The 14,162-nt window shown below is 53.3% G+C and overlaps 1 protein-coding gene across 4 annotated transcripts; it reads left to right on the top strand.

Annotated features, from left to right (window-relative positions):
* Positions 1-2,460: 2,460 nt before the first annotated feature.
* On the top strand, positions 2,461-13,820 carry Flt3lg (fms related receptor tyrosine kinase 3 ligand). Of its 4 annotated transcripts, none has more exons than XM_042700270.1 (9): positions 2,461-2,478; positions 2,763-2,824; positions 3,301-3,414; positions 3,521-3,574; positions 3,755-3,898; positions 4,378-4,516; positions 8,856-9,037; positions 9,140-9,208; positions 13,596-13,820. In XM_042700270.1, exons 2-8 carry the CDS (start codon positions 2,798-2,800, stop codon positions 9,185-9,187), a joined length of 708 nt encoding a protein of 235 aa, XP_042556204.1. In that variant the 5' UTR covers positions 2,461-2,478; positions 2,763-2,797; the 3' UTR covers positions 9,188-9,208; positions 13,596-13,820. The 4 variants fall into 4 exon arrangements, with proteins under 4 accessions (XP_042556204.1, XP_042556203.1, XP_042556205.1 ...); XM_042700269.1 differs by lacking the exon at positions 2,461-2,478 and adding an exon at positions 2,572-2,595; XM_042700271.1 differs by lacking the exon at positions 2,461-2,478 and having other exon boundaries at positions 2,719-2,824; positions 4,432-4,516.
* The last annotated feature ends 342 nt before the right edge of the window (positions 13,821-14,162 follow it).

The raw sequence follows: 14,162 nt of genomic DNA, 5'->3' as shown, positions 1-14,162 counted from the left end.
CCAGATGACATAGGACAAGGATACTCTCCAGACAAGCCTGACCTCCAAGCTTCAGACCAGCCCCCTTGGGGGTCCTCAAGCCACCTGCCTTTTTGACCAACTTCTTACAAATTCAGGAGCTCCTAGGACCCTCAGGTTCAATATCTGAGCTCCAGAAATAGCTACATTCAAAGTCACAAGTTTATTACAAAGAATACAAGCAGGGCGTGGTGCTTACACCTGTAATCCCCACTACTTTAGAGGCAGAAAAGCAGAGGAATTTGTCATCCTAACTAAAAAGGCTGAAAGCTGAGGATTGAGGTTTGAAACCAGCTCAAGCAGGAAAGTCTGGAAACCTTTTATCTCCAAGTAACCAAAAAGCCGGAAGTGAAGCTGAGGGTTAAGTGATGGAGCTTTAGCGTGGTAGCACATTCTTGTAATCCCAGCACTCAGAAAGCTTAAGCAGGATTACCAGTTCAAAGGCAGCCTTGGTTTTCTGAGGGAATTGGTTCTGGGACCTGTGTGTTTACCAGAATCCAAAGGTGCCATAATCCTTTGCATGAAGTGCTGCAATAAATTCAATCTCTAGATCATTCCTAATGTCTGACTCAAAGTAAATATTATGCAAATCATATTTGTCTTGAGCTGTTTGCAGAGCAATGGTAAGAAAAGGGTCTGTTGCTGGGTGCTGGTGGCTCAAACTTGTCATCCTAGCTACTCAGGAAGCTGAGATGTGAGGATCATAGTTCAAAGCAAGCCTAGGCAGGAATATCCGTGAGACTCCAATGAACCACCAGAAAACCACACGTGGTGTTGTGGCTCAAGTGGTAGAATGCTTGCCTTGCGCTGAAGAGCTCAGGGAGCGCTCCCAAGTCCCATGACTGTCAAAAAGGAAAAGGGTCTGTTAAATGCTTTTGTAATCTGGACATAAAACTTAGGGCTTCACACATGCTGAGCAAGTGCTCACTGAGCTACGTGTCCAGCCCGACGTGTAATTTCTCTTTTTTTTTGTGCCAGTACTGGGGCTTGAACTCAGGGCCTTGTGCTTTCCCTTGGCTTTTTCCCTCGAGGCTTAGCAGTCTACCACTTGGGCCACACTTCTGCTTCAGGCTTTTTGCTGTTTATTGAAGATGCTGGCCTAAAACTCTAGCCCTCTGAGTCTGGGGTTGTGGCTCAAATGGTAGAACATCTGCCTAGCAAGCTGAAGGCCCTGAATTCAAACTTCAGTCTCCGATGAACAAAAATAAAAAGGCCTCTGATCATATCTTTGCTCTTTTCTGGCAAGACCAACCTCTTCCCAGTCACCTTGACATGACTTCAGGTGTGAAGAACAGTGACATCTCCAATACTTGTGAAGATCTCAAAGATTAATATCCAGGAAACAGAAACCCAAACCAGACCTCTTCATTATATGATGAGGAAAAGAGGCAACTCAGCACCCATTTACCCTCCGCTCAGCAAATATCTGTGGAGAAACTTCTAGAGCTGTGTCTCCATGGTGACAAACGACAATGAAAGATAACTAAGCCACAGGGTGTGCAGGAAGGTGATAAGTACCAAGCAGGGCTAAGACTGCCAGGAGGGGATACAATTTGGAAAGGGGTGTCAGGAAGACTTAAGCAGACCTGATGGATAGAAATGGGGGGGAGGGGGAGGCGAGTCATACAGATACCTGGAGCAAGAACCTCCCTCCCTGAGCCAGGGAACAGCCAGTGCAAAGGGCCTGAGGCAGGATTATGCCCACCTTAGTCACAGCTCAGAAGGCTGGTTGGACTGGAGGTGTGGCTCAAGTGGTTGAGCATCAACTGTGAACAGAAAAAAGCAGGAAGATAGAAGGCAAGATGTGAGGCGGGCACTGGGACTGATGCTGTGGTGAGGACTTTTAGCCCTAGAGAGGCAGGATTTCACAGGCTACACCTGGGAGAGGGGAGGGGGAGGGTGGGGAGAGGAGGGAGAGAGTGGGGAGGGGAGGGGGGCCCATGATCCAGGAGAGAACCAGAATAATGGCAGCTGGACTGGTTGACAATTGCTCCAATTCTGAAGCCAGCATGAGAGGCGCCTCCCTGTCACCCCAGCACCGGGGAGGAGGGCTGAGGCAGGAGGATCACTAGAGTAAGGCTAGCCTGGGCTCTACACCCCGGACCTGCTGGGGGGCATGGCCCAACTGGCAGAGCCCTCGCCTTAGGGTACTTAAGGCTCATTCCTGCCCACCCCCAAAAAAAGACGAGACTGCGGATACATCTGGACGGTGGGGGGCTGCCGCGGGCAGGGGGCGCCGGGAGGGACTCCAGGGGGATCCCGCGCTGGGGGCCTGGGGCTGGGCTGGGGCGCGCGGGGGCCGGGCTGGGCCCGGCGCGCGGTGTCCGGGACGGGGCAGGGCCGGGCCGGGCGCGCGGGATCCGCGCGGCAGCGCCGCCCGAGGCCGGCAGGGGGCGCGCGCGGCCCGGCTCCCTTTCGCTTTCACCGCGGGGCTGTCCGTCAGGACCCCGGCGCAGCCCTGTGCGTGAGGGGCCCGGGGACCCCGGGTCCCCGCGGGGCGGTGGTTGGGGGTCGGGGGGGGGACCTGCAGGGGGGGGTGCCGAGCGTGCGGGGACCGGACGTCGGGGTTCTTAGAAGGGGAGATGAGTTTCCACCGTTCCCGGGGCTCGCGCAGGAAGCCGGGGGGAGCCGGGGGCGGCGGAAACTTGGCCACATCAAGGGCCGGGGAGGGGCGGCGCGGGAGGGGCGGGCCAGGCAGGGGCGGCGGGGTGCGGGTCACAGCCCCGCCCTGCTGTCCCCTCCAGGAACCGGCCACAGGCATGAGGGGGTCCCGGCCGAGATGACAGTGCTGGCGCCGGCCTGGAGTGTACGTATGGAGGGGGACAGGTGGAGGGGGGCGGACAGGTAGGGGGGACAGAGGAGGTGGGGGCACGAGGGGAGGGGGGGCGGGGAGGGGAGGAAGAGACAGGTGGGAAAAGGACGGTGCTGGACCAGAGACAAGAGGAAGAGTCGGGTGCCTGTAATCCCAGCTACTCAGCAGGCTGCGATCTGAGGATCAAGGTTCAAAACCAGCCCCGGGGAGGAAAAGTCCACGAGACTCTTATCTCCAGTGAACCACCAAAAAAGCCCAAGGTAGAGCTGTGGTTCAAGTGGTAGAGCGCCAGCCCAGAGCCAAAAAGAAACTCAGGGACAGGGAGTTCAGCACGCAGACACACAGACACAGACAGAGGAAGGTGAAGTCGAAGAAGCCTGGGTCACAGGGAAGGGTAGAGAGGAGGAGGGGAGAAGAGGCAAAGTGGGGAGCACAGGATGGGGCCTGAACTGAGCAAGCCCCCCACCCAGTCACCCCTGCTGCTGCTGCTGCTGCTGCTGAGCCCTGGCCTCCACGCGACCCCCAGCTGCGCCTTCAGCCACAGCCCCATCACCTCGGACTTCGAAGTCAAAATCCGACAGCTGGTGAGCGCCCCCACACCCCTTTCCCCCCAACTCAGCAGCTCTGGGGCATAGGCTTGTTCCCCCCCTCCCTGAGTTTAGTCAGGCCTCACCCTGATTTCTCCTGCAGTCTGACTACCTGCTTCAAGATTACCCAGTCACGGTGGCCTCGAACCTGCAGGAGGTGAGTCACAGTGGGAGAGGCCCTGGGGCAGACAGAGCAGGGGGGGGGGAAGGACAGGAGAGGGCAGGCACTTCTCCCTCAGCTCCAGGACTCCAGGCCTTGGCCTCCTCCCCAGCCCCAGGCCAGAGGCCAGGCCCCTCCTTCTGCCGGGACAGTGACAGGGATGGGTCCTGCTGGCAGGAGGAATTGTGCCCGGCTCTGTGGCGGCTGCTTCTGGCTCAGCGCTGGATGGAGCAACTCAAGGCAGTGGCCGGGGCTCATCTGCACGCCCTCCTGGAGAAGGTCAACACAGAGATCCATTTTGTCACCACATGCCCCTTCCAGGTCAGCTCTGAACCTGGGGGGCAGATGGGGATAGGATGGGGTACACAGCTCCCTTGGGCATTACCACTAGGTCTTGGGGTGGGGGGAGTGTGTGCACCAATCCTGGGGCTTGAACTCAGGACCTAGGCATTGTCCTTGAGCTTTTATGTTCAAGGCGCTCTACCACTTGAGCCAAAGGCGCTCTACCACTTGAGCCACAGCTCCCCATCTGGCTTTTCTGGGGGTGCATTGGAAGTTAAGAGTCACACAGACTTTCCTGCTCAGCTGGCTTCGAACCTCCATCCTCAGATCTCAGCCTCCTGAGGAGCTGGGATGACAGGCATGAGCCACCAGGGCGTGGCTTCTGTGGGGTGTTTGAGGAGCTCGTTCCTGGGGGATCCGGGCCTCCAGTTCCTCAGGCTCAGGGGTTCTCTCCCGTAAGTTCAGTGCAGCCTGCAGAGGGGTGACGTGGTGGTGACATGTCCCTCCCCTGCCCCCAGCCCCTCCCCAGCTGTCTCCGCTTCGTCCAGACCAACATCTCCCACCTCCTGCAGGACACCGCCCGGCAGCTGGCGGCCCTAAAACCCTGGATCACCCGCCGCAATTTCTCTCGGTGCCTGGAGCTGCAGTGCCAGCCGGGTAACTGTGCCCCCAGCCCCCAAGCCCGCCAGCCCCTGCCCCACACCCCCCACAGCCCACCAGCCCTGACCCCCTCCCCTGGGACCCTCCTCAGCCCCGCGCCTCCACAGAGCATGTTCAAGTTCATCCCGCACATACAATGGTCTCTGTGTGTGTGTGTGTGTGTGTGTGTGTGTGTGTGTGTGTGTGTGTGTATACTAGGGCTTGAACTCAAGTACTAGGTGCTGTCCCTTACCTTTTTGTTTATTTTTTATGTGGTGCTGAGGAATTGAACCCAGGGCCTCATGCATGCTAGGCAAGCACTACACCACTGAGCCACCTTCCCAGCCCGTCCTTTACCTTTTCTTTTTTTTTCCCCCACTTTGGTCAGTCATGGGGCTTGAACTCTGAGCCTGGGCGCTGTCCCTTAGCTCTTCAGCTCAAGGCAAGCACTCTACCACTTGAGCCACAGCACCACTTCTGGTTTTCTGGTTCATTGAAGATAAAAGTCTTATGGACTACTGCCCAGGCTGGCTTTGAACCAGAATCCTCAGATCTCAGCCTCCTGAGTAGCTAGGATTACATGTGTGAACCACTGGCACCCAGCATCTTTATTTTTATTATGTATTTGTACTTTTTTTATTTTTTTTTTGGGTCAGTCATGGGGCCTGAACTCTGGGCCTGGGCAGTGTCCTTCAGCTTTTCAGCTCAAGGCTAGCGCTCTACCACTTGAGCCACAGCACCACTTCTGGCTTTTCCTGCTTATGTGCTGCTGAGGGATTGAACCCAGGGCCTCATGCATGCAAGGCAAACACTCTACCACTGAGCCACTCTCCCAGCCCTTTTATTATGTATTTTATTGTAAAGGTGATGTACAGAGGGGTTACATTTACAGGCGTAAGATAATGAGCACATTTCTTTCTTTCTTTCTTTCTTTTTTTTTGTCGGTCGTGGGACTTGAACTCTGGGCCTGGGCGCTGTCCCTCAGCTCTTCAGCTCAAGGCGAGCACTCTACCACTTGAGCCACAGCGCCACTTCCGGTTTTCTGGTGGTTTATTGGAGATAGGAGTCTCACGGTCTCTCCTGCCCGGGCTGGCTTTGAACCGCGATCCTCAGATCTCAGCCTCCTGAGTAGCTAGGATTACAGGCATGAGCCACCAGTGCCCAGCTCTTTTTTTTTTTTTTTTTGTCGTGGGGCTTGAACTCTGGGATTGGGTGCTATCCCTCAGCTCTTCAGTTCAAGGCGAGCGCTCTACCGCTTGAGCCACAGCACCATTTCTGGTTTTCTAGCGGTTTATTGGAGATAAGAGTCTCACGAACTTTCCTGCCCGGGCTAGCTTTGAACCTCGATCCTCAGATGTCAGCCTCCTGAGTAGCTAGGATTACAGGCATGAGCCACCAGCGCCCGGCTAGCACGTTTCTTTCCAAACAGTGTTACTCTCTCCCTCATTTTCAGCCTCAGTTTTTTTTTTCTTTTCTTTTCCTTTTGTTGATCGAGGGGCTTGAACTCTGAGCCTGAGTGCTGTCCCTCAGCTCTTCAGCTCAAAGCAAGCACTCTGCCACTTGAGTCACAGCACCACTTCTGCTTTTCCGGTGGGTTATTGGAGATGAGTTTCATGGACTTTCCTGCCCCGGCTGGCTTTGAACTGCGATCCTCAGATCTCAGCCTCCTGAGTAGCTTGGCTGACAGGCATGAGCCACCAGTGACCCACCAGCCTCAGTTTCTTTTTCTTTCTTTTTTTTTTTTTGTCAGTCATGGGGCTTGAACTCTGGGCCTGGGCGTTGTCCCTCAGCTCTTCAGCTCAAGGCTAGTGCTCTACCACTTGAGCCACAGTGCCACTTCTGGTTTTCCAGTGGTTTATTGGAGATAAGATTCTCACGGTCTTTCCTGCCCGGGCTGGCTTTGAACCACAATCCTCAAATCTCAGCCTCCTGAGTAGCTAGGATTACAGGCATGAGCCACCGGTGCTCAGCTAAGACTCATTTTCTTAAATTAACCAAAGTATAGAAATTAACCAAAGCAGGAACCTGACAAGGGTCCTGTCTACCAGCTTTACTCAGGTGTAACAATTCTTGCTGTCCACTTGTGTATTAGTTTGCTGCTGCTGCTCTAACAAAATCTTACAAACCTGTGACCTAAACCACAGAAAGCAGTGGACTCCCCCGGACAAGGTCAAGTACATGGTTTTTCTGTCAGCCAGAGCTATGTTTCTCTTGGCTTATAGACAGCCATCTTTCCGGTCATATGATCTCGGTCTTTGCTCATCAACTTTCCTGTTTGTTTTTGTTGGTCGTGGGGGCATGAACTCTGGACCAGGGTGCTATCTCTGAGCTCTTCAGCTCAAGGCAAGTGCTCTACCACTTGAGCCACAGCGCCACTTAGGGTTTTCTGCTGGTTCATTGGAGATAAGAGTCTCACGGACTTTCCTGCCCAGGTTGGCTTTGAACTACAATCCTCAGATCTCAGCCTCCTGAGGAGCTAGGATGACAGGTGTGAGCCACCGGCTTTGGCCTCCTGTTGTTTTTTGAGACTGGATCCTGCTGTGTGGCCCAGGCCAGTCTCAAACTCTATCCATCCACCTGCCTCAGCCTACCTGGCACTGGAATCACAAGCAAGTGTCAGCACACCTAGCAGCCAGTGTCTTATGAGGGGAGACAGTGATCCACTGCAGTGTGTGTGTGTGTGTGTGTGTGTGTTTGTGTGTGTGTGTGTGACCCAGGCAGTCTTGCCTTCTGCCCAGGTTGGTGGGGTCCCCACCAGGATCCAGAGACTTTGTGCCATCACCGCAAACCACCTGCCACCAGTTGCCATCTCTGAGCCCTGAGAACCGCTGTCCTCTTCCCTGTAATTATGTTGTTGAACTTCATTGCAGTGATTTAAAATTCACTCTTTTTCTCTTCCCATCGTTTTCCTAATTTTCTTTCACCTGCCTGGCAAGCACTCTACCGCCCCCCAGCCTGTATCTCCATTCACATGTTATGGAATGCAGTACCCCCAAAAGAGTACCTTTCAACACATTATCTATCTCCAGTATCTAGCGCTCTATATTGGTGGGGAGTTTTTTTTTGTTGTTTTTTTTTTGGGGTCCGGTTGTGGGGCCTGAACTCTGGGCCTGGGCGCTGTCCCTCAGCTCTTCAGCTCAAGGCTAGTGCTCTACCACTTGAGTCACAGCACCACTTCCTGCTTTTTTCTTTTTGCTTATGTGGTGCTGAGGAATCGAACCCAGCGCCTCAGGCATGCAAGGCAAGCGCTCTACCACTGAGCCACCTTCCCAGCCCCTATTGGTGGTTTTTGTTTCTCAAGTCTAGGCTGCTCTCCAATTTCCTACTCAGCCCAGGTTGGCTTTGAACTCTTCCATCCTGGGATTACAGCCATGTGCCACCACACCCATTTTATACTCAGTACTTTCAAACATGATCTAGTGAACCATGTATGCTTATAACTCCACCTACTGGGGAAAGGGAGGCAAGCGCTCCCTTGAGCCTGAGTTCTATGGGAGGCTTCTTAACGTGCTAAGACCTTGGCTCAAAAAGAAAGAAAGGAAAAGAAAATAGGAGCTAGGTGCCAGTGGCTCACAGCTAGAAATCCTAGCTACTCAAGGACTCCAGGGCACCCTGATCACCAATGAATCAGCAAGAAGCCTGAAGAGCAGCGTTAGCCTTGAGTGACAAAGCTAAAACAGAGCACAAGTCCCAGAGTTTGAGCTTCAGTGTTGGCGCGCTCGTGCGCGTGCGCGCGCGCGCGCACACACACACACACACACACACACACACACACACACACACACACACACACACACACACACACACACACACACACACACACACACACACACACACACACACACACACACACCCCCTCGAGGCTGTGGAGCAGCTCCGCTGTGCACAGAGGCTCTGTTAGCTGTGGATGATCTGTCTGTACACTCACTGAGGTCCTGGCAGACAGTAAACCAGACAACTGACCACCTGTTCCTGCACAAAGCTCACCTACTACATGGAGAAAAAAGACAAACCCCGGCAAACACTAGAAATCGTTAAACTTGGAGGATTCAAACTAAAATATAATCCCTTTCTGTTCCAAGTCTTCTAAGCATATTGTATATTCCCTGGACTTCTTTTTTTTTCTTTTTGTCAGTTCTGGGGCTTGAACTCTGAGCCTACTCCAGGCTGGCCTGGAACTTGCTGGAACTACAGATGTGTAACTACGATACCCAGCTTTTACTGCAGATGAGGAAATTGAATTAGAGAGAGGCCAGAAGCCAAGTGAGGTTACCGTGAACCCCAGGCAGGCCTCCTTTACCCTCCCTGACAAGGCCCTTTCTCCTCCTTGGTTACCCAGCTTCCTCTGTCTCCCCAGACTCCTCCACCCTGCTGCCCCCGACTCCCGGGGCCCTGGAAGGGACAGCACTGCCCGCCTCCCAGCCTTCCTTGCTGCTGCTCCTGCTGCTGCTGCCCGCTGCCCTCCTACTGCTGCTGGCCACTGCCTGGTACCTGCGCTGGCAGAGGCTGGCAAGGGCGCTGCCCCACCCCGGGGAGCAGGTGAGCCAGCCAGGCAGGCAGAGCCTGGAGGTGGTGGTTACAAGGGACTGGGGTGGCTTGGAGGCCCTGCCCTGCCCAAGGCTGATCCCGTGGGGGCCACAGCTGCCCCCTGCCCCCCGCCCTCAGGATACACTGCTGCAGGAGCGATGACCTGGCCACAGCCTCATCTTGGTGAGTCCTCACAGAGGCCAGGGCCGTGCATGGGGTGTGGACAGTGTTGAGGCTCTGTGGAGACAGGAGAGCCGCTGGCAGGGGAGGGGCCGAGGCAGTGAGGAAAATGCCCCTCTGGGCCAAAGAAGAGGTTGGGGGAGAACTAGAAAACCTGGGGTGAGGGCTGAGAAGGTGGCTCAGTGGTAGAGTGCCTGCCTAGCATGCATGAAGCCCTGGGTTCCATTCCTCAGTATCACATACACAGAAAAAGCCTGAAATGGAGCTGTGGCTCAAAGGGTAGAGTGCTAGCCTTGAGCAAAAGAAGCTCAGGGACAGCGCCCAGGCTGAGTTCAAGCCCCAGGACTGGCCAAAATAAAAGCCTGGAGTGAGATTTTTTATTTTTATTTTTTTTTATTAGTCATGGGCTTGAACTCAAGAGCCTGGGCACTGTTCCTGAGCTCTTTTGCTCAAGGCTGGTGCTCTATCACTTTGAACCACAGCACTACTTCTGGATTTCTAGTGATTCATTGGAGATAAGGCTCTCATGGGACTTTCCTGCCCAAGCTGGCTTCAAGCCATGATCCTCAGATCTCAGCCTCCTGAGTCACTAGGATGACAGTTTTCAGCCACCAGCACCCGGCTTTGATTTTTTTTTTTTTTTTCCCGGTTGTGGGGCTTGAACTCTGGGCTTGGGTGCTATCGTTCAGCTCTTCAGCTCAAGGCAAGCCCTCTACTGTTTGAGCCACAGCACCACTTCTGGTTTTCCAGTAGATTATTGGAGATAAGAGTCTCATGGTCTTTCCTGCCCCGGCTGGCTTTGAACCTCGATCCTCAGATCTCAGCCTCCTGAGTAGCTAGGATTACAGGCGTGAGCCACCAGCACCCAGCTCTGGCTTTGATTTTTGTCTGAACTCAGAGCCTGGATGCTATCCTTTAGATTTTTTGTTCAAGGCTGGTGTTCTTACCACTTGAGCCACACCTCCATTTCTAACTTTTTGGTAGTTAATTGGACTTTCCTGCTCAAGCTGACTTTGAACTACTACCTTCAGATCTCAGCCTTCTGAGCGTGTGGGATGACAGGCGTGAGTCACCAGCATCTGGTGCCCTGCTGCTGGTTTTAATAGAGGAGTTGGCACTGATCACCATGGGTGTGGCTCAGTGACAGCCTGGCTAGTGGGGGTCCAAGAGGAGTGATACCAAGCAGGGGGGTTGGCTGAGGGAATGAGGGACCCTGGGAGATGCAGGAGTCTATGGGCCAGGACAGAGTAGCCCCCTGGGGGCAGGAATGACCTGGGATTCCAGAGGGAATGGTCTTAGCTGAGCCTCTAGGATGGCACAATTCAAAGTGTTCAAGTAACTTCAGCTACTGGCACAAGGATATAAGCCATGGGAGACCAGGTGCTGGTGGCTCAGGCCTGTAATCCTTGCTCCTCTGGAGGCTGAGATCTGAGGATCATGGTTTAAAGCCAGCCCTGGCAGGTAAGTCCAATTAACCACCAGAAAACCAGAAATAGAGTCATGGCTCAAAGTGGTAGAGCACTAGCCTTGAGCAAAAGAACTCAAGGACTGCACCCAGGCCCTGAGTTCAACCCCATGACGGAGAGGTGGGAGTGGAGGAGCCATGGGAGGTGAGGGGGGGGTGAAAAGAATGTAAATACGTGTGGAAATGCTAGGTTTCCAGGACCAGATGAGTCTAACAAAAACACTTCTCAAAGGGCACTGGTAGCTCATGCCTGTAATCTTAGCTACTCAGGAGGCTGAGATCTGTGGATTGTGATTCAAAGCCAGCCTAAGCAGGAAGTCCAAGACACTCTGTCTTGTTTTGTTTTTGTCAGTCACAGGGCTTGAACTCTGGGCTTGGGCGCTGTCCCTGTGCTCTTCAGCTCAAGGCAAGCAAGCACTCTACCGCTTGAGCCACAGCACCACTTCCAGTTTTCTAGTGGTTTATTGGAGAAAGAGTCTTGTGGACTTTCCTGCCCGGGCTGGCTTTGAACCGCAATCCTCAGATCTCAGCCTCCTGAGTAGCTAGGATCACAGGCGTGAGCCACAAGCACCCGCCTGGCTGTTCCTCAGCTCTTCAGCTCAAGGCTAGCCCTCTACTGCTTGAGCCGTAGCACCACTTCGTTTGTTTGTTTGTTTGTTTCTGGTGGTTAATTGGAGATAAAAGTCTCAGGGACTTTCTTGCCTAGGCTGGCTTTGAACCTCGATCCTCAGAGCTCAGTCTCCTGAGTAGCTAGGATTACAGGTGTGAGCCACCGGCACCTGGCCTTGAGACCCTTATCTCCAATGAATCCTCAGAAAAACAGAAGTAGCTGCTATGACTCCAGTGGTAGAGCACTCGGTTTGAGCTGAAGAGCTCAGGGACAACACCCAGACCCATTGTTCAAGCCCCATTTCCAAAAAACCAAACAAAAGATACTTCTCAAGCCCAGCCCTGGTGACTCAAGCCTGTAATCCTGTTACTCAGGAGGCAAGATCTGAGGATCCCAGCCAACCCTGGTAGACAAATCCCAGAGAGTCTTAACTCCAATGGACTTTTTAAAAAGCTAGAAATGAGCTGGGGACCAGTAGCTCACACCTGTAATCTTAGGTATTCTGGAGGCTTAGATCTGAGGACTGAACTTCAAAGGTAGCCCAGATAAGAAAGCCCATGAGGCCTGGCGCTGGTGGCTCATGCCTGTAATCCTAGCTACTCAGGAGGCTGAGATCTGAGGATCGAGGTTCAAAGCCAGCCCGGGCAGGAAAGACCGTGAGACTTCTATCTCCAATAAACCACCAGAAAACCGGAAGTGGTGCTGTAGCTCAAATGGTAGGGCGCTCGCCTTGAGCTGAAGAGCTGAGGGACAGCGCCCAGGCCCGGAGTTCAAGCCCCACGACCAACAAAAAAAAAAAAAAAAAAAAAGAAAGCCCATGAGATTCTTGGCTCCAATTAAATATCACAAAAGCTTGAACTGGAGCTGTGTTTCAAGGGATAGAGCATGAGCTTTACGCAGAAAAGCTCAAGGAGCCAGGCTCTGGTGGCTCATTCCTGTAATCCTAGCTGCTCAAGAGGCTGAGATCTAAGGATCATCAATTAATCACAGAAAAAGCGGTACAAGTGCTAGAGTGCTAGCCTTGAACGAAAGGAGCTCACAGACAGCACCTAGGTCTAGAGTTCAAGCCTCTGGACTGGCAAAAAAACCAAACAACCAAACAAACAAACAACTCAAGGACAGAACCCAAGCCATAAGTTTAAGAACAGGATCAGTAATCCCTCCCCTGCCGGGGGGGGGGGGGGGGGGGGGGGCAGGGGGGGGGGGGAAGCTGGAAATGAACTGAGGCTCAAGCGACAGAATACCAGAACTGAGCAGAACTGGCCCTAAATTCAAACCCTAGAACTGACACTGACACATGCCCACACACATACAAAGTTCTCAGCTGGGCATGGAGGTACATGCCTATAATCTCATCACTCAGGAGTCTGAGGACAAAAGGATCAGAAGCTTAAGGCCAGCTTGGGCTACATAAGGAGACTCTGTCTCATAACAGGAAAACAAAACTCCATTGTTATTTCCCATTTTCCACTCTTGTTTCTGTCTAGCCAGTCTTCCCACTCTCAATAACCATGTTGTTTCTTTTCTTTTTAGAGACATATTGAACTTCGGACTTTCCCTCTTTTGTGTAATGATTTTTTTTTTGGTTAGTCCTGGTGCTTGAGCTCGGGCCTAGATGCTGTCCTTGAGCCTCTTTGTATTCAAGGCTGGAGCTCTACCACTTGAGCCACAGCCCCACTTCTGACTCTTTCTGAGCAGTTTACTGGAGATAAGAGTCTCCATGGGGGGCTGGGAAGGTAGCTCAGCGGTAGAGTGCATGCCTTGCAAGCATGAGGCCCTGGGTTCGATTCCTCAGCACCACATAAACAGAAAAAGCCAGAAGTGGCGCTGTGGCTCCAGAGGTAGAGCACTAGCCTTGAGCTGAAGAGCTGAGAGACAGCGCCCAGACCCAGAGTTCAGGCCCCATGACCAGCAAAAAAAAAAAAAGAGTCTCCATGGGGCAGAGAAGGTGGCTCAGTGGTAGAGCGCTTGCCTTGCATGCATGAAGCCCTGGGTTCGATTCCTCAGCACCACATACGCAGGAAAAAAAAGCCGGAAGTGGCGCTGTGGCTCAAGTGGTAGAGCGCTAGCTTTGAGCTGAAGAGCTGGGGAACAGCACCCAAGCCCAGAGTTCAGGCCCCACGACCGGACTCCCCCCCCAAAAAAAAATTAAACAAGAGTCTCCAAGGACTTTTCTGCCCAGGCTGGCTTTGAACCATGATCTTCAGGTTTGTCTACTGAGTAGATAGGATTACAGGCGTGAGCCACCAGCACCCAGCTTCTACCAAGCTTTTAATAACCTAGTAAGAGTAACATTTGTTCATCCAACGTGACAGGTAAAGGCACTGGGGCCCAGCAAGAGGAGAAACCTGCCAGAGGACACACTGCCAGGACACAAAGGAAGCTGGCTGCAGGCTGGTCCTTTCCCGGGCTGGGCTGCCCACACTGCCTGTCTCCCCAACATGGACAAAATGTCCCAACCCAGCCCTCACCCTCCTTCCCCACCTCTGTACAAAGCCCTTGTCTCAATGAACTTGTATATAAATCATTCTTTTCTACCAGCCTTGTGCAGCCTGTGTGTGGACGGGGCAGGGTGTGAACAGTGCAGTGAACAGCTTTCCATTTTTCAGTTAATGCAATGTTTTCTGAGGCCTCCTGGGTAAGGTGTGGGGGGAGAAGGGAGGAATGTCCCGGGCCTAGATCTGGACATAGCTAGGACCCAAATGGGAGGCAGAAGCACCCCAGTCCTCCTTGGACTCCTGGTCTTTGAAGAAAATTCTGGACTCTCAGAACAGGATGCCACATGCTGTAGTGAAGGTTACACAGTGTGGAAGCCCCAGGAGTCATTCACCCAGGCCGGGATAGATCAGGCAGGCTGGCTTTCTCTAGAGGACGGGACTCTT

This window comes from Dipodomys spectabilis, unplaced genomic scaffold, assembly GCF_019054845.1.
Source record: "Dipodomys spectabilis isolate Male_0828 unplaced genomic scaffold, ASM1905484v1 ptg000266l, whole genome shotgun sequence".
Classification (NCBI taxonomy): Eukaryota; Metazoa; Chordata; class Mammalia; order Rodentia; family Heteromyidae; genus Dipodomys; species Dipodomys spectabilis.
This window is presented reverse-complemented; position numbering and strand designations above follow the sequence as displayed.